Source organism: Chinchilla lanigera, unplaced genomic scaffold, assembly GCF_000276665.1.
Source record: "Chinchilla lanigera isolate Chin_1 unplaced genomic scaffold, ChiLan1.0 scaffold00067, whole genome shotgun sequence".
NCBI classification, from domain to species: domain Eukaryota; kingdom Metazoa; phylum Chordata; class Mammalia; order Rodentia; family Chinchillidae; genus Chinchilla; species Chinchilla lanigera.
The window spans coordinates 11573234-11592454 of NW_004955468.1; the positions used below are offsets into that span (position 1 = coordinate 11573234).

At 47.2% G+C, this 19221-nt stretch overlaps 2 protein-coding genes and 1 long non-coding RNA gene across 5 annotated transcripts in view; 2 read left to right on the forward strand and 1 right to left on the reverse strand.

The window, feature by feature from the left end:
- Positions 1-2746: 2746 nt before the first annotated feature.
- LOC102007536 lies at positions 2747-5975 on the reverse strand. Of its 2 annotated transcripts, none has more exons than XR_263413.2 (3): positions 5078-5975; positions 4218-4431; positions 2747-3257 (listed from the first exon to the last, which is right to left on the reverse strand). It is a non-coding gene; the product is annotated as an uncharacterized LOC102007536 (long non-coding RNA). The 2 variants fall into 2 exon arrangements; XR_263412.2 differs by having other exon boundaries at positions 2747-3262.
- A 415-nt stretch (positions 5976-6390) lies between these two features.
- On the forward strand, positions 6391-8742 carry Dusp23 (dual specificity phosphatase 23). 2 transcript variants are annotated; one of them, XM_005400175.2, is made up of 3 exons: positions 6391-6850; positions 7755-7991; positions 8079-8742. In XM_005400175.2, exons 1-2 carry the CDS (start codon positions 6584-6586, stop codon positions 7938-7940), a joined length of 453 nt encoding a protein of 150 aa, XP_005400232.2. In that variant the 5' UTR covers positions 6391-6583; the 3' UTR covers positions 7941-7991; positions 8079-8742. The 2 variants fall into 2 exon arrangements, with proteins under 2 accessions (XP_005400232.2, XP_013377953.1); XM_013522499.1 differs by having other exon boundaries at positions 6394-6850; positions 7755-8742.
- The window catches only part of Fcrl6 (Fc receptor-like 6), a 36044-nt gene continuing 24814 nt past the window's right edge, over positions 7992-19221 (forward strand). The window contains exons 1-2 of the mRNA XM_005400174.2: positions 7992-8078; positions 16249-16724. Of these exons, the coding sequence (XP_005400231.2) occupies positions 16592-16724 (133 nt within the window). The 5' untranslated portion in view covers positions 7992-8078; positions 16249-16591. The remainder of the gene's footprint in view (positions 8079-16248; positions 16725-19221) is intronic.

Below are 19221 nucleotides of genomic sequence, written 5' to 3' on the forward strand. Positions count from 1 at the left end.
TACACTGTTTCCCTCCACACCTGGAAACCAAACAGTGGCTGTTCTTTTCCTAACTGAACACCCTGTAATGTAAGCAGGAGTTAGGTAATCATTGTTTTTTTTTTTCTTTTTTGCATGTGTATTTTAGTGCTTCCCCAATAAACATATTACTTGCACAATATAGCAAGAAGAAATTCAAATGATTTAAACATGTAATAGAATCAGTGTACCCATAGAGAAGCTATGAAAGCTCAGAAGAGGAACAGAAAGTATGAATCATAAGGAGCAGAGGTTTCCCAGAGAAAGCAGTTTGTTCCCAGATTGAACCTGGAGGGAGACAAGGTGTTGCTGCAGGCTACAGGTAAGAGCCAGGCAGAAGAAGGCACAACCTGGGCAAAGGCAGATGAGGCAGCTCTGCACACCTGCTGACCTGTACGCTTCTCAGAATGATGGGAACAAACACTGTTGCAAAGGAATGCAATGAGATGAGGCTGAAGAAAAGGAGATCTCATCCCGGAGGACTTTACATGCTGTAAATGTTGAGAGTTTGCACTTGAAGGCAATAATGAGTTACAGAAGAACTAGAAAAATAAGGTCTATATTCTGTGAAGTCACCAGGGCTGCACAGAGGGGAAATGTGTAGAGGCTGGTATGTAGGAAGCCAGTCCAGAGACCCACGGAGGTGACGAGCTCTAGCGAGGCTCTGGAAGGGTGCCACTTGGGTGAGCAGAAGGTCTGCTACTGAGCAGGAAAGAGAGGGCAATGTGACAGGAAGTTGTCCTTCCCTTTCCTTCAAACCTGCAGGGAGGATGGAGGCATTTAAATTGGAGGGTAATAACAAAGGCAATGCCTGCCATGCTTGCAATATAGTTAGAAGCGGGAAAGAGTAGGGAGTGATATCTCAAGCATTCCTCCAGAAAGGAAATCTAGGAACCAAGCCCTTCCTTAGAACAAAAACAGGAAAGGCACATGTACATTCATGCATATTTTTCTTGGACATTTTTCTAACATGTGGATAAAGCCAAAGCATTGTTCTAATCTGGGACTGTTCGGTGTTTCTAACTGGACTTGAGCTTCCACCCAAGCCAGTTAGGTCCTTTTAAGATCTCTCCATCTGCTGACCAACTCCTCTGCCTACAGCCCTGCTCAGTCAAAGCTTCTCAGCTCCAGAAAGGAGACACACGCATGTCCACACCATGCTTTGGGGGCTACCGATGACCATCGAGAAGAAGGGATAATAGCTGCATTAAAGTCAGTGTCACAGAGGGGTGACTTAGCTATGGGTGTGGGATCAACCACCTGAGGATCCCACTGTCTGGGATGGAGCTGAGAGTCTGAATTTTTCACAAGCTTTCACATGATGCCAATTGTGGGTCAATCACACCTTAAAAAGCTCTGGTAGAAAGGAGACTGGGGAACCAGCTAGGAGTTTGAGAAGTTGTCTAAAGGAACCTAGATGCTGATAACTTCTAGGCATCATTGATTTACTGCATTTTTTGAGTTTGCACTGAGGAATGGACCTAAGTGGTCCATAGCTTTGATGATTAGCAAACTTAAAACATAGTGAAGACACAAGAAATAATATGGTGATGAAAGGTCGAGAATTTTATCCAGCATATTAAAAAAAAGTAAATAGGGGCATCTAGAAAGTTTTCTACTGCTGCATAACAAATTGCTATAAATTTAATGACTAAAAAACAATCTATCTATTATGTCACAATTCCATCAGTTAGAAGTTCAGGTTCAGGTTAGCTGGGCCCTCTGCTTGGGGTCTCCATAGGACCCAATCAAAGTGCCAGCTGGATTGGCCTCATCTGAATTCAAGGCAGCTCGAAAGCGAAAGTGGGAGAGTCTACCAAAATGGTTTTCATGGCAAAAACGGCTCTTATCAAACTGAGCTCTGTCTTGATTGTCCTCTCGCCTGTCTTTGTTGCATGACTTTTCAAAGGTTGAAGCCCAATCTCTAACTCCTTCCTTATCTTCAACTTCCAAAAGGATAACATCTGGTATAAGGCATTATTCCCCAATTTAAAAATTTCAACGCCTCCCTAAAATGATCTAAAAAGAAACACATAATTGTAAGGGCTCTAAAGGTGAGATCACCAAAAGTAAAGTCCTCAGTTAGTAAATCGTGAATTTTTACTTATGGAATGTTCTGTAACAGTATACAAATCACACATTTTTCAACAAGACAAAAAAAAAAGAAAGAAACAAGGAAAAGCTATCAGTGCCATCTTGTGGAAAGACCTATATTAAAATGTCCAAGGTGATTTGACCACACCCAGGCCATTTCAGAACGCTCGCAGCTCACCTACACTCGGTAGACACCAGGATAGCTTCACTATGGTTTGCACTAGTATTCACTAGTTCTGACTGGTGGATGCTATATTCTGATTGCTTACTTCCAGTGACATGACCACTTTTTAAATGATTTCTGTGTCATCTCTAACCACACAAATACCACATAAGCCTTTATCTGTAACACTGTACACATCCAAAACCAGTACCCAACCTATTCTAATTGACTCCCCTACATGTCATGGTTTCCCAGGTGTGGAAAATTTTCACTGCCCTATCACCACACACACACACACACACACACACACACACACACACAGAGGCCACAATGGCTTAGGACTATTTTTTTTAATTACCCTTGTTTGGATTTTATTTCACTTCTCAGTTTATTGGAATTCCTCTTCTTTTCTTCAAACTGAATATTTCCATCTGTATTAGTTATATATTGCTGCACAACAAACTGCTCCAATTTTGATTGTGTAAAACAATAAATATTTATTACCTCACAGTTTTTGGTGAGTAAGGAATTTAGCAGAGCTTTAGTTGGGTGGTTTTGGCTTAGGAAATCCATAAGATTCTGAACAAGATGTGCAAATTATTTAAAATCTTGATGAGGCCAGAGGATACATTTCCAAACCAGCTGGCTCACTTACACAACCACAGGTAAGAGGGTTCAGTTCCTCACTGCACACGCCTCTCCACGTCCTTGCTGGAATGCTGCCTAATTCTTCCCAGGAGTTTCCCATGGCAGCTCTTCCCACAACAGAACAAGGCAAAAACCAAGTCTTTGATGACTCAGTCTAGTATTCATACATCATTTCCACAATAAACGTACTGGGTATAGAGCCTGGTCCTATCAATGTGGGATAGGAGCTAACTACTGCAGGCATGAGATGCTTCTTGGAGGTCATCTTAAAGACTATGACCCTTTCCCTTCTTCTTAGACCAGTTTCCAGATCTTTGGGTTCCAGATGTAAAATCTGTACTAACATAGAAAAATAAGGACATGTAAGGCACTGAGAATTCTGACTGCAGTCCAAGGTCCACAGGAACCCAAATGAAGCAATCCTTTGCTTTGGTGGGACATAATGACCTACCTAGAAGAAAGAATTCTCTGAGCCTAACTTTACCTCTACTTGCCACTAACATCAAGCCAACTGGGGAACTAGGATCACAACATGAATATGAACGAGGTCAAATATTCTTATAAACTGGGTAAAAGGAAGCTTGGATGCCCTAAATCTCTCTGGCTGGGTTTTCCAGCGGACAGAGAACACAATGAGAAAAAAAAAAAAAAAAAAAAAAAAAACAGATCCTATCTTTGGAAGACTTCTGACGCTTCCTACCCAAGCTCATCTTTTCCCCCTACTGACTTCTTTCATGCTTGTTATTTTTGCTGCACAATTAGCTGTTTAATATATATTATCTGATTGCCAGATAATGACAATTGCTTTGATGAGCAATTTAGTACATTATTACATGTTCTGGGAATAATTATATCTGAGCTTAAATCCCCCCCAAGTATGTTGTAAACTCCTTGAAGTCAGGGAAATTACTTAAGCTTATTACTCATCATACCATCAGTGACAATAGAATAGATATATGTCCCCCAACACACACACACACACACACACACACACACCTGCTATCACACGCGTGCACAGCATGAGCACAGAGCTCAATAAAGAGCAAGGTTTACTTACCCCTTTTTTCAAAAACAGTGATTGGACTTAACCAGGATTGTACTGACATAGTCATTATTTCCTTAAAAGGAGAGACATGTATAAAGTACACCTCAAAGAAATACTACACAATACTCAATACAACCCTGGAACTCAAGTAATCAAAAAGAGCCACCAGTGCACAATCACGTTGTCCTAGAGACCCACAGTCACTCCCATAAAGGTGCATTCACAGTCTCCCTAGTGCATTCTACTTACTTCTTTATTCTCCATTCATTCATGTAACGTTTTTGAGCACTGTGTATCACGTTCCACAATAGAAGTGTGGAAATGAAAGATGAAGTGAGGCAGTCTTGGCTCCTATGCAAATAGGTAACCCCAGTTCAATGAAGCAGCTGCCACCCCTAAGGATATATTTACAGAAGATGGTACAGGAGGACAGAGGCTGAATCTTCCGGAGGGTCTGATAGCCCTGTACAAAACAAGAGAGGATAAGAAGGTCAGCACTACATCTGGAAGAGGCAGGGGCTGGCACTGTTGATCTCAGGGGTCCAAGCCAGGAAACTATCAGAGAGGGGTTTTCCTTGTGGCTTGAGACTCCCTGGGCCAATGCAGAAAATTAAATAAATCCCTTGACAATGGAACATAGCTCAAGCAAGGACCCTGGCCCTTTCCACCCAGGTTCTGCTGGAAGGACCAGAACGGTGAGGATGGGAAAGCAATTCTTAAAAAGGAAACTAACTGGCCTTTGCATAGGGAGGGTTGGCAGGTGCACATCTAGAGGTGCACATCTTTCACAGAGACCCAACTTCAAGGGGGAAAAATTACTGTTTAGAAGCACAGGGAAGAAAAGAATCCCTATCTCCCCTAGAAAGTCTGTTTTGTTTTTTAGAAGATGGGCTTTGACCTGGCTATCAAGGAGGCAGGGAAGGGGCGTACAGGGAAGTTTTTCCCTGAGGAGTGAAAGGAACAAAAGACAGCAAGGCCAGGGAACTTGGATGGAGAAAAGTGGAGTGGGGGTGACAGAACTGAGAAATCACAGCTGAGAAACGGGAAAAGGAGTGAATTGGGCCGCTCTAAAGATTGCTGGGGAGTGAACGGGAAATGGGAGTGCTTACAGGAAGCGCTTAATCAGGACTCTGCTTGTGAGGACAGCACACAAGAGGAGATTTGGCGGCTCCCGGAACCTGGAAGAGCAGTGGTCTGGGTACATGGAGAGTGTTTCCCGCTGTCTTTTTTCATTGTGCCGGAGCCAGCAAACTCAATGGCAGGATGTGTGTGGCAGGGGTCAGGCGTGGAAGCGGGAGGAGTGCATCTTATGCCCAAGTGCCCTCAGGTGAGATCAGTGTGTCCTTGGCCAGGAACTCCGGTTTCTTTAAGTCTCGAGGTACTCAGGTACAAAAGGAATGCAAAATATCTTCCACGCGTGTTTCTTCCAGAGAGCATCTGGCAAAGGGCCTGGTCTGGGAGACAGTGCAGTAAGGGTTAACCATTTTCACAGACACGGGTGGACTGTTCAGATCCCAGCTGAGCCTATGTGCAGATTTAGGTCTCTGACTTAGAAGAACGGCACTGACAGATTCCAGACTTCCCAGGGCAGGGTGACCTAGAAGGCCCGGAAATCTTCAAATACCACAACCACATATGAAAAATTTTTTTAAAGTAAAGAAATCCATTTTTAAGCTAGATATTTATGGGGAGTAGGGGTGCCGGTGTGAAGAGAATGTAATTTTCTGTTTCACTTTAGGGAAAGTAGTGTGGTGAAAGATTCAGGAGCCAGCAGTCATCTTCCTTAACCCCTCCAGTGCCTAAATTTTCTCATCTGGACAAGGGAATTAATTGGTTCACCTATCTCATAAGAAGATTGTGTCAATTTAGGAAGTTAATACATGTAAAGTGCTTAAGAGTACTTGGCACATAGTAAATGCTCAATAAACGCCCTTATATTATTGTCTGTTACTGTTACTATAATATGATTCTGGTTAAGATTTTAGGATGCCACATGGCAGCTCAGTATTTTTTTAACAGACCAACAATAGAGAAATGCAAACAGCCACGTTTGAGGTAATAATTCTCCTTACTGAAAGAGATGAAGACCCTGATAATGACTAGTCATGGGAGAGAAGAGTCCGCCTCAAAGGCAGAAGTAGATTTCTCTGCTCTTAAACCCTGTGGGCATCCACTGCAAAGAAGGTAAGCTGAGGCCAGGCCCATGGGTAGGGGCAGTGGCGCACCACTAGGGAGCAGCAGAGTCCGACCCCGTGTTGCTTGTTTACAGAAAACAAAGTGCACCACGTTTTCTTCCTTCTCGTCAGAGTTGCGCAAGGCTGCGGGAATCCCACAGCTGCGGCTCGCCCAGCCAACCCCCTATGTCCGGTTCCCGCTGGGAGGCCACCAGGGCCTGTGTCTCTCGGGAGGTGGCCCGGCCCCGCCCCGACGGCTCAGCCAATCCCCGAGCGCGGAGAAGAGCGTCACCCGGGGGCGGTGTCCCGCGGACCACGTGGCTGGGAGGCGCCAGTGCAGGCTGGGGATCCGTTACCCGCCCAGAGGGCTGGCGGACGGCAGGGCGGAGCCGGAAGGGCCGGACACCCCGGGTGACCCCTGCCTGGTGCCCTCCCCCAGCGATGGGCGTGCAGCCCCCTAACTTCTCCTGGGTGCTCCCGGGCCGGCTGGCGGGGCTGGCGCTGCCTCGGCTCCCCGCCCACTACCAGTTCCTGCTGGACCTGGGAGTGCGACACCTGGTGTCCCTGACTGAGCGCGGGCCCCCCCACGCCGACAGCTGTCCCGGCCTCACGCTGCACCGACTGCGCATCCCGGACTTCTGCCCCCCGGCCCCGGACCAGATCGACCGCTTCGTGCAGATCGTGGACGAGGCCAACGCCCGGGGAGAGGTCAGCGAGCCGGAGCCGCGGGCGCGACCAAGGACCAGCCGGGGCGGGGCGGGGCGGGGCGGGGGTGGTCCGAATAGGAGTCGAGAAGAGGGGTGCGGCGGAGTGAGCTGGCTTGGCGGGGGAGGCGGGGAAAGAGGAGCAGACGCTGCGGAGAGGAGAAGCGAGAAAAGGGGCGAGCAGATGTGGGAGAGAGGGAGTTGAAACCGAAGGAGGTGGTTTACCATTCTCTAGAGCAGTGCTGTGCAAATACAGTGGAGACACATCTGGAATTTTAAATTTTCTAGCAACCACAGCATTTTTCAGGAGTGGTGAAAAACAGGTGAAAATAATTTTAGAAACAGTCCAGTAAATCAAAAATATTACTTCGGCATAGAATCAGTATCAAACAAATACTTTGCGTGTGTGAGGAGGAGAGAGAGAGATGGAGAGAGAGAGAGAGAAAGATACGGGAGACTGAACTGAGGACCTTTACAGTGAGCTACATACCAGCCTTTTTTTTTTTCTTTTGAGACGGGCTGGGCTCAGATTTACAGTCCTCCTGCCTCAGCCTCCCACAGTGCTGGAGTTAGAGATAGGCACCACCATGCCCAGTTTGTAATAAATTTTGAGTAAGCTATTTCCATTTTCCTTCATGCTGCATCTTCAAACCTTGGTGAATATTTCACCACCCATCTCAATTTGGACTGGCCACTTCTCAAGTCGTCAGTAGCCATATATGTCTAGTGGCTTCCATGTTGGACAGCAAAGGTAAATCTGGGAAGGTAGCTCAGAGCCCGGGTCTAGAACCCTTTGATGGTACTTCTTGTCCTCTGAGAATCTCAGACTTGTACGGAGTAGGAATGCTGCCCAGGTGGGACAGGAGAGTTTGGGGGAAGCCCCATTCCACCAAGCTCCCTCTTCACAGGCCGTGGGAGTGCACTGTGCCCTGGGATTCGGCCGCACTGGCACCATGCTGGCTTGCTACCTGGTGAAGGAGCGGGGCTTGGCTGCAGGAGACGCCATTGCTGAAATCCGGCGCCTTCGACCAGGCTCCATCGAGACCTACGAGCAGGAGAAAGCAGTCTTCCAGTTCTACCAACGAACTAAATAAAGGGCCTCAGCAGCCTTCTGCCAGGCCCCCACTCCCTTGCCTATGTGGAAGGTAGGACCGGAGACAGAAGTAGACTCAAGCTTTAAACTCTCCAGTTCCCACTGGCTTCCGCTGGACTGAAGTAGCCTTTCTCTGCAGGTGAGTCCTGACTGACAGGATACCTGGGTACCACTGAAGCGGGGAGAAGGGGTTCCTAGTGCTGCTTCCTTGAATAAATAACGTACAAGAACCAGCTCACGCTGCACAGCACTTACACAGCGCCCCCAGACTTCATACTAGCCCTGTGCTGCAGGGAAGGCACAGACCCTCCCTGTTCTTTGGATGAGGTTGCTAAGGCGCAGAGAGACCCAAGGTCACTTCTACAAAGTGGAAAGGTGGGTCAGGACCACAACACATATCTTCAGCCTCTTGAAGATTCTGAAACTGTATCTATTCACTGATGATGCTTGATATGATTTCTGGGGAACTGGTCAATGAAAAGGATGCAAATCCCAGCATCCCCAGGTCTCTGACACTCCCAGGCCAGCAGATCACTGTTGATGCAGCCCGTCAGCCTGGGCCCCCCTGCTCCATGTGTGTCGCCCCTGCCCCGCTCAAGGCAGAGACGGCCTGGATGTCATGTTCACAGATGACCATCATCTCCATCTCCCTGGGTGGGCATCTTCTACCGTCTCCTGCCAGCCTCCGCTCCTCCGACCTCATCCTCAGACGGAGGAGTGCTGGAAATGAGACAGTCTGGGTGCTGTACACATTGTACAGAGTAGATACTTGATAAATAAAAGCTCTAGGGTTATGAATCTTGGCCACGCTTCTCAGATGTTATCCCCCTCCATGTTGCCTTCCACTCTGCCATCCACACACACACTTCCAGCTTCTGAGCGACGGGGTGAATGGCATACAGTGACCAAATGGACTTCGTGCTATGACACCAGCCTGAATCACTGCGGGCTGGACTGAATAAGGTAGACTTCATCCTGAAATACATTTTGAATGTCTTGTGTACCAGACTGTTAGAAATGGAGGCTCCCCAGTAGACTAAGATACAATTCCTGCTCTTAGGACTCATAGCTCCTGAGAGTATGGGTACAGAGTCTTGTCACACAATAGATGTTAGAAGCCATGTCTGTCATTCCAGGTGCAGGAAGACAGAGGGGAGGAAAGAGTCAAGAGTCCCCTATAGATCCTACCTCTTGTAGCCCAGGCCAGAGCCAGGCCGAGCCACCCGTTCCTCAGTACTTTCTCCCTTCCACCACCACCCAACTCAGTTTTTTGTCTCTGGACAAAAAACCCATCACCCATTGCATCAGCAATCAGATGCTGGGGGCTGGGGATTTAGCTCAGCGGCACAGCGCCTGCCTGGCAAGCGCAAGGTTGTGAGTTCAATTCCCTGTACCGGAACAAAGCCAAAACCAAAACAAACAAACAAAAAAATCAGATACTGTAAGATGCCCCCCCCCATTTTCTTCTCTGAGTTGAATCTGAAGAATCCATTCCTTCACTTGTTCTTGGTTTTCTACCTGGACTTTCCAGGTGAGAATATGTCCCAACGAGAAGAAACCACAACTCTAAGCAGTCAGGCTGCAGCCAAGGATTCAGAAATAGCACAGAGCACTCACTGAATGAAACCCTTCCCCGCCTCACCAGAAGCTCCAGCCACCTTGCCACCCTACCACTCCTACCCTGTCAGCGTGCCCAGCCTGTGTCTTGAGCATCTCTCAAAGGACAGTGTGTGTGTGTGTGTGTGTGTGTATACACAGGTGTGTGCTTACCCATACTTTCAAGTGGAAGAAGTAGGGCAAGTAGGTGTAAATGGCCCCCTTCTGGACCTTTTTGCTCCATTCTTAAGGTTAATGATGGGGAAATAGGTGGAAGGTTTGAAGCTGCAGCCCAAATTCATGTCTGAACACCATCCTGACCTGCTGGGGCCATAGAACCAGCCCTCATCTTTTCTACCTCTCCATTCCTCTTTTGCTCCAGCTCCCCACATCCTCTGCCCTTCCCTTCCGCCCAAGTCTCCTGTGAAGGAGACAAAATTGTTCTAACCCCATTAAAGCCCTGTGTGCAGCCTCCCTCCCCATAATTTAAGCAGGTCTCCTCTGCCTCAAGAGTTCCTTAGGGAAATAAACATATAATTATGTGCTTAAGGAAATCGCTTTTTAAATAAGTAAGAGTTGACTTGAAATGAAAAACTCTGCCCTTATCCTCCCATCTACCTTGAAATGTTGGCCCAAAGCTCCATTTGGGCTCATCCCTGCCCCCCAATTCTTTGCCTTCTCATTACCCTTTCTTCTGTATTTGCCCGCACATGAAGAGTAAGAGATGAACCGTGACCTTTTCCCATACTGTCCACTTGGGATGGTAGATGTGGGCAGTGAGCTTCCTCCATTGAAAAGGCACCTTTGCACTGCACCAGGCCAGGCTTTCCAGCTTCAGCCCCCCTGACACTTGGGGCTGTCTGGTGCACTGTGGGGTGTTTCGCAGCAGCCCACTAGATGCCAGTAAGACGCACCCCTGCTTCCAGTTGTGGCAACCAAAGATGTATCTAAACGGTGCCAAATATCCCTTGTAAACAAAATCTGTTCCAGTTGAGAGCCACTGCATCTGACCAACAGGCAGCAGCTGCTGTCACCAGCTTTCATGTCCTAAGGGAGTAGAGGCGGGAACAGACGGGCACGCACACATCTTGGTAGGGGAGAAAAGCCAACTCGGACCCATTTACCTTTTAAGCCATCTCTGGCAGGCACCCCCAGTCCCTCTACCTTCCCAGGCTAGGTTTCCAGCATGGCAGTAGACATCACTCACTCTCCGTATCTATGAGCGTTTTTTCCATCAGTTGCTGATGAGCATAGCTCCAGCAACAGCTGCTTCCACGCCTGTGCTTTTAAAGTTCCACTGTATGTCTGCTGTGGTACGTGGTCAGGATTCTGCGCTGCACAGGGACATTCCTATCTGGAAACCACATCACCAGGGGTCTTTGCTAATCACCTCTTGGACTCCTCTCCCAGACAGATGCGGAAACAACTGGAGTCAGGCTGAGAGGAGAACCAGCCAGGCTGTTCTTTGAGAAGCTTCCCCGCTAGCCTGAGTCTCCCACCTCCACATCCCCTGCAGCGTGCTCTGCCTGGGTCCTGTGTTTTCTGGGTTGGAGGTCACATGGCAGACAGGCTGTACGCCCTGGCACACAGCCTCCCACTGCAGAGAGGATTAGAGTGAAAATAGAGCCCGACACCTCTCGGAACTGGCCTCAGTCAGCTCCTTTAGGACCATTCATAGCCTGAAGGAACCCTGTCCACAAGGGGCTCATTGCTGACCTTCCCCTGGCTGAGGAGGTCTGCTCCTTATTCCCTGCTTCCCCCTACTAAGCCCAAAATCAGGTCTCCCCAGGACCATAATGAGCATGTTACCTGGGTGGGAAATTGATCCAAACCATACACCATTTCGCAGAATGACTTGCACCCATTTTCCAGGCCTCAAATCCAACCTTCTGCTGTCTGCATCTCAACATTCTTTCTAGGAAAGAAACTGATATGGTCTCGCAGAACTGCTGTCACAAAATAGCAGCAGTCACCACTGAGGCATGTCATCCTTAGTCATGACTGTCCTGTGCTTGCTTATATGGTCCTACTGCCATTATTTATGAAGTGTTTACCATGTGGTTGGGTTTACATACAAAGGATGATTAAAACATATGGTGAATGTTTGGTTTTTTAAAAAAGATTTATCACAGTAAAAGACACATTGCCATTAGCCCTGTCATATACTCCCCTTGCTTTAAATACATTTATCCCATCCTTCTTGCCACTTTCTGAGCATTTCTGGATGCCCTCTTCTGTGTGTCTACAAGGTGTGATAAAAAATATGATAAGGGCCAGGGATATAGCTCAGCTTGCATCTGCCTGGCAAGTGCAAGATCCTGAGTTCAATTCCTGGTACAAACAAAAAAATATATGAATGCTGCTACCGGTGCCATCGAGAAGAAAGGCAGTCTCATAAAAACATTATAGCATGTCCTCAGCCAGGTGTTCACAAGATCTGGTGCTGTGCAACCTGAGGCTTTTCCAAAAAGACAAAATGACTATGAAAGGTAAATGTTCTGAATCAATTCAGGACACTGAGGCAGCTACAACAGCACAACTAGAGACACTCTCAAAAGAGGACTTCCAGAACTTCTGCAGAAAGTGGCAAGCACAATGAGATAAGTGTGTTGGAAGCAAAGGGTTATGTTGAGGGGGATTAACAGCGATGTGTCTTTTACTGTAATAATTTTTAAATACTCATATTTGTTGATTATACCTCCTACATTTGTTCCTATTGGTTTATCCTTAACCCTGTGATTCAGGTAGCCAGGTGTTTTCTCCTTTTCACAGACAATGAAACTAAGATCTAAAGGGATTAATAACATACCAGAAACCACACTTGGGTTGAAGAAGCTGGGACAAAAACCCAAGTCATCTCTTGAACCCAGAGCTCTTGTTTCTTTGAGCAAACGTACATGTGACAAGACTTTTCTTGGCTCCAGGGACACAGAAAAGGCTATCTTCACTGTCAGAGCTGGGCACAGGACCCATCTTATGTGCATGCCTTCCAGTGACACATCTCTTCATCTTCTTAGGAGGCCAGAAAACACCCCTGTTCTCTACTGTACCTGATGCTGAAGACAATAGCATCTGAACTGCGGGTGGCTCTTTAACACACAGCCTGGCCCTGAAGGCCCAAATAGTGAACTCTCATCAGTGTGAGATGCGGAAACAGTGTGATCCTGTGGCATCCGCTATCACCTAATTCAGAGCACACGGATGTCCTCACTCAGCAGGACAGTTCTGAGGCATGTGTGACTGGCATGGAGCCCCCCCAAAAAATGTCTTGTTACATCTGATGATTTATTTAAAAACCCTTAATGCCCTTTCTGGTTTTGTTGTTGTTTGACCCCTTAATGTATACAGGCACTGGGCCAAGTACTTTACAGACAGTACCTCATTCACTCCTCAAGAAATAAAACCTATGGACAAAGTACTGTTTCCATAACCAATGCACAGATGAGCAAACTGAGACCCAGAGAGTTTTTAAATTGCTTGCCCAAAGTCACACAGTAAAGCAACATGCTGACTTGGAGCTCATGATACACTGCCTTCCCCCTTCAGATTGTGATTAGAAAATACATAACAGCATCTCGGGTTCCCCAGAATCTGGGCATTTGGACTCAGGGGACCATCCCTGGAGCCCTCTGATCGCATGGCTTCTGGAACAGAGAATACTGCCCAGCTCTTCCTCTGCACAGCTCTGACTTGGGAGTGAGCCAGCTCCCAGCACCGTCCATGTCCCCAACTGGCTTCTCAACTCTCCAACACTGTCAGAAATGTAGTCCCCGGCTGATTTAGAAGTAAGTTACATAAGCCCATCTTCTGTTGTGTTTTGTTTTGTTTGTCCTTTTGAGACAGGGTCTTGTTATGCAGTTCAGGCTGGCCTTGAGCTTACTTTGTAGCCCAGGCTGGCTTCAAACTCACAACAATCCTCCTGCCTCAGCCTCCCAAGTGCTGGGATTATAGGCATGCACCACCATGCCCGGCCTTCCATTGTGATTCAAGCTTTCTCAGGCTATCATGGGTTCAGGGCATCCTCTCGAGAAGGCAGCATGCTTGCCCACACAAGCAGCAGTCTGAGAAACACCTAGGTGCTCTCCATGCCTAAAGCTGATGACATGTGCATCCTTGATACACCGGGGTCCTTTGTGCCAATGAGTTACTTAAATTGCTTCAACCACACTCATCCCATTTTTCCCTTGACTGATTCTGTCATCATGCATATATTTTCAATATGTGGCATTTCAGTATGGCAAACAGTTCTGGGATTGTGCTCTCAGCTTTTACAATAAACATACCAGCTCTTCTTTACTCATATATGCTGAGTAGCAACTCTGCCCCAAGGCCAAGGTGGCCCTATGGAAAATGACAATCAGGGCAGCCATCCCGTGAGTGACACTGCTTATCTCCTCCAGTGGGTTTGTGTGCCCATGGGCTCCTCCATCCCAAGAAAGTGATTTGATTTGCATATTTCCTGTTGGTACCCTGCATGAGATGTAGCTGGGACCACAGAGTAGAATTTTATAAATAAAGTAACCATACTGGGGTCAATCAGAGAGGCAGGATCATGCCATTCTTGACTGATGTATAAGGATCTGAGTAATCCAATTCCTTCTTTCATCTCCTCCCTCCCTCCCTCAGATGCTCCTGTCTCCCCAGCCTTTGTCCTGTCTTCCCTACCTGTGTCTGGGCCCCCAAGACCACTCTCATTTGGATGATTCATGGAAGAAGTCATAGAACTCACACGAGCTGTTTCAGTCTTGTGTGTGGTTTATTGCAGTGAAAGACCACAAACTAAAACCTGGAAAGGAGAAAGGCACATAGCAAAATTCCAGAAGGGAGGCCCAAGCTTCCACTTTTCCACTCCCAGAGCACTCACACAGTGCTCAAGTCTCCCAGCAATAACGTATGACAACACATACAAAATACTGCCAGCCAAGGATGTTCCCCTGAACCTTGCTGCCCAGAGTTTTTATGTGGGGTCAGTCGTATGAGTATCCAGCATGTGTCTGACTGACCTTAACCACTCCGTCTCCAGTCCCAGCAGAAGTCAAATTCAAACAGCACGGCTCAAAGCAGCCTCGGCACGTAGAAACAGGTGTCCCCCACAGACCATGTGATTAGCATGAACCATCTGGCTGGCCCAAGATCTTAGATATACATACTTACTGGGCAGGATATCCTAAGGGTTCAGAGGTCATCTATCAGCATCTGGTCCTTATGCAGGGCAACCCAACCTGCTGAGTTAACCTTTACTGTACACTACCAGATGCTGTGCATTCTCTCCATCTGACATTCTGGGCACCGGTTATTCCCTTTGCTTGGCATGCTTTGTCCCTTAGTTTTTTGCCTAGGTCCCAGGTCATACTAACACCTGGTAGTTTCAACTTACATATCACCTCCTCCGAGGAAGTTTTCCATTAGTTCCCCATACGTCCTCCAGCATCATCCTTGATGACCTATGATAGTTCATTCAGTTATTTAAGATTTGTCTCTCCTGCTAGAGTCTGAGGGCTCTGTCTGTTCCTCAAGCACCTAGCACAGTTTTGGGCACATGTATGCTCAATAAACATAGAGTAACTGCTGTGCTGTCACATGCCTGTTATCTTCAGGAAAATGAAAAAAGTGGTAAGAAACTAATCTAGCAGATGGATAAGCTAGTGGAGGACTATGTGACACACATATACTCTTAGGTGTAAATGCAAAGATGGAGGCATAGAGCTGGAAAATACACAGTGCATAAGTATTTCAGCAATGCTATTGTAAGAGGAGTGACTGTGATGAAATTCAAAAAGTTGAACCTTTCAAAGACACTCAGCGGGCATGCTTGGATATCCTAAAAGGATATATAAATGTTTGGTGATATTTAAAATAGCAGTAGTATGTGCTGGGAGCAGAGTCCATCCAGGGAGGCTTAGAGCAAGAGGTGGGCAGGATGAGTGGGTGTCAGGGAGGGGAGGGAAAGATAGGGGAATCGGGTGGCATAGATGAAGTAATGTCATCCAGTGGGCGGCAGAGAACACATAGTAGGTGGTGAAAGGGCAGGAGAAACTTGCGCCAAAGCATACGGACCACATCTGATCAACAGTGTGGAGTCACCCTAGGTTTCTGAGTAAAGGACATGTCACTAAGTCCAATTTCTCTTAAGTTACATTCTGACAGAATGGCCCCATTACTTAGCAGCAGTGTGGTGCTTTACGATTTAACGTTGTCAAAGAGAGACGAGGCCTCACTGCTGCTGGTTTTAAGACTTTTCAGAAGATAAGAGTTTAAGTAAGAACCTACTTTTCCCTCTTGCTGGAAGTTAATGACTTTAATGCTTTGCAAAAGAAAGTCGAAGGGTTGTTAAGTCAGAGCGCTCGCCCTCTGGGCTTGCGAGTTATGATTTTTTAATGCTTTTCAAATGGGAAAGGATCTCAAGTGAGTGTCATCCCTACGTGCCAGAAATATCTGTCTTTCAGATGGCAGCTGGCACTGGCTTCTGCACACCCACTGTTTTGCCTGATTCACTGGTGTCACATTTAAATCAGGCCATTGCCATATCCCAGTTTACCAAGGCAATGACCCCTGGTGCTGGGCTCAGTCCAGGATTCCAGGATCCCTTCCTGTTGTGCCAGAGCATGTCCTGATTATCCAAGCCTTCTACCTCAGTTTCCCTGCCCACTTTCACCCCCTCTGCTTCAACATCTGCCCCTTACCTTCAAATCTGTTTCCCCTTCTCCAAACAGTGGTCAACTCACCAAGTGCAGAGGAGCCACCCAGCCCAGGTGCTGTGTCTACTGTAAGTGCAGTCATGCTGGGGACACCAGAGACAACTTGCCCTGTGGTTACACACGGGATCTCTGGAGGAATCGAGGCAGCTGCAAACACCAGAGCCCCCGCCATAGAGCTCTTCTGGTTGGCCTTCTCCAGATGAAGACCTAAAAAATAACACACCAGCGTGGGCACCCATGAACCTCCCCATCCTCCAACAAGGGGCTTCAGAGCTCATGTGGACCTGGGAGAGGAGGGTGACCCTCGGTCTTCAGGCTGTGCTCTTCAGACCTGGAGCCCTCCAAACTGGCCTGGCACATGTGCTCAAATCCCTCCAAGGAGGAAGAGGGAGATGTGTGCAGCAGTCACACTGTGTCCTTGGAGCGCCACACCAGCCACTCCTGCTCCTCTGTTAACCTAGAAGCCACCAGGAAGTCCAGGGGAATCTCAGGTGAGGAAAATCTGAAAGGAATTAGACAAACACAAATTAAAACAATGATAAGGTATGATTTTATATACAGCAGTATTGGACAGACACCAAATCTCAAAATACTAAAGGTGGTAAGGGGAAAGCAAAATTCTCAAAGTGCTGGGGATTTGTAGTTGGTACAATGGTTTTGGAGAATGAAGACTTCCAAATTCCAGGCACTGTATATATATATATATATATATATATATATATATATATATATGTCAATATTTATGGACAAATTCTGCATTTGAGCAACTTAGAGACATGTATGAAGTTGTTCATTCATTTACTCAGTACATATTTACTGAGCACCTACTATGTGCCATACCAAACTCCGGGGACTAAGAATTGAGCATAAACAAGAGGTAAAGAATTGTGCCCTCATAGAATGTATGTGCACCACTATTTAAACAGCCAGAAACAAAAAACAATCTACAAAGACATTTTTAGGAAGAGAGGAAAATAGTACATTGGAGATACCAGCATCAATATAGATGTGTTTTGGAAACAACATTGGGTAGGTAGGAAAGAAACTTGCAGAATATTAAATACAGAGTAAAAACAAACAGGGCTATGAGTTGTTTATGGAAAGTTACACATGTTATAAAAATAAGTAGTTTGGACGCCCACCAAACTCAGGATCTCAGCTGCCTCCCAGAAGGAAGTGTGGGAAAAGACCAGTGAGAACTGCTTTATATCTTAAAGAAAACATCCACAGCAAATAGATATGTGAAAGGAAAATGTTGGCTTTGTATGTTTTGGATTTCAAGCATATACGTAGATGTTCATTTTAGAAACGGAAACCTTTTTCAGTTTACGTTCAAGATGAGGAAATTTTTGTTTTGCACTGCTTTCAAATTTTATAAAAGAGTTAGGGGACAGGAAAATTAGACCCCCAGCTCCCAGCGACCCAGAGGTTTGGCACGGTTGCGCAGGCGCCTGTGGCATCCTGGCGCCCACCCACCTGACATCCACCCACCAACCACCAGCCGGGGGATGCGGCAACCAGAGCCGAGTCCCGCGTGCTGCCTGGCGCCTCCTGGTGGTCGGAACGCGGAGCCATCCTATGGGGAGAAAGTGGAGCTGGGGGAATTTCTTCCAAGCTGCCTTAGAGAAGGAATTTGTCCAGTCATTTTAAAGAGCAATCTGGCATTATGTAGCAAAGTTGAAGTGACACATATTCTGTTATTCACAAATTGGCTTTAAGGTTTTACCCCAGAGAAACTCTCAAACCTGTGCCCAAGGAGATGTGTACAGATGTTCTCAGCAGCGGAGTTCACGGTGGCCAACGACATGGGCACCGTTCTCCTCTAGGTGAAGAGATGGGGTTGGACAATGATGCTGTGCCACAGTGCACGTGACAGGGAAGCCACCTCTGCCGGTCTGAATCCACCTCACAAACAACGCCCAGGAAATGGGGTGGGGGTGCAGAGTGCTCCCCGCTTCCTGCACAGGGCCAGACAGCGGGGACACCCAGCGCTGGCTGCGGGTCGCTGGGGCACACGCGTGGGGAGAGGGTGTGCGATAACGCGGGGGTTAATCTGGGAAAGAGGAGGAGGAGACTGGAATTGGCAGAGTGTACCTGCCGCTTCCGTAGGTCCCGAGTAGTGTATTTCTTTAAGAAGAGCCTGAAGCAAATATAACAGTGTGTACTTGCTGAAGTCTCTTGATTATTTAAGAATGTTTCGATTCCTCGTGTATTACTTATTTATTCCTTCATTCACCCGTTGGTTTGAGGAGGGGTGAACGGGGGGTGTGGTAGCCTGGGGAAGAGCCTGGGAGGAAAGGGAGGAGTAAACGAAGGCTGAGCGGGAAAGGAGGACACTGCGGCCTTAGCAAAGCCGGAAGGTCACCCCGAGCACGCGTGTAAGAGGAGCCCCGCGGGCAGGCATGCAGAGGGGATCGATCGCTGGGCTGCCTTCTCCTTGCGCAAACTGTAGAGTGACGCTGGTTTGAGGCAGAGGAGCTCTTACATGGGTCTGCGCATGCATGAGTAGGTCGCTTTTTCCTTCTGCGTGTGAAATGGAAAGAAAGGAAGGTGAGAGCAAAGGAACAGAAAAAAATAAAGAACAAAAAGGCCTTGACGCAGTAACGTAGGAGAAGGATGTGGGGGTCTCCGGGAAGCTGGGGAGAGAAGGAGATTTGAGATGTATTTTAGAGAGGAATCAATAGAACGTAGTGATACCCGAGACGGGAAGCATGAGCCTGAGTTTCTATCTGAGCAGCTGGGGGCGGGGCTGAGAAAACTCCGAGGCTGAGGCCGCAGTGTCACAGCTTCAAGGCCAGCCTAGGCAACTTAGAACTTGCCTCAGGTATTTTTTTCTAAGGTTGGGGGAAGGTGTACCTTAGGACTCGCCAGTACGCTAAAAAAAAAAAAAAAAAAAAAAAAAAAGGAAACTGATGATGGAGAGAAGGGCAGATACAATGAAAAGACTGTTGATTGCAAGGAGGGGGGTGAAGAGTTTTATTTCAGACT

Bases quoted from the DNA above. Each gene is read 5' to 3' on its own strand.
- Dusp23 (XM_005400175.2), top strand. From the start codon at position 6,584: ATGGGCGTGCAGCCCCCTAACTTCTCCTGGGTGCTCCCGGGCCGGCTG. The intron at 6,851-7,754 runs GTCAGCGAGCCG...CCCTCTTCACAG, and splicing joins AGGCCAACGCCCGGGGAGAG to GCCGTGGGAGTGCACTGTGC.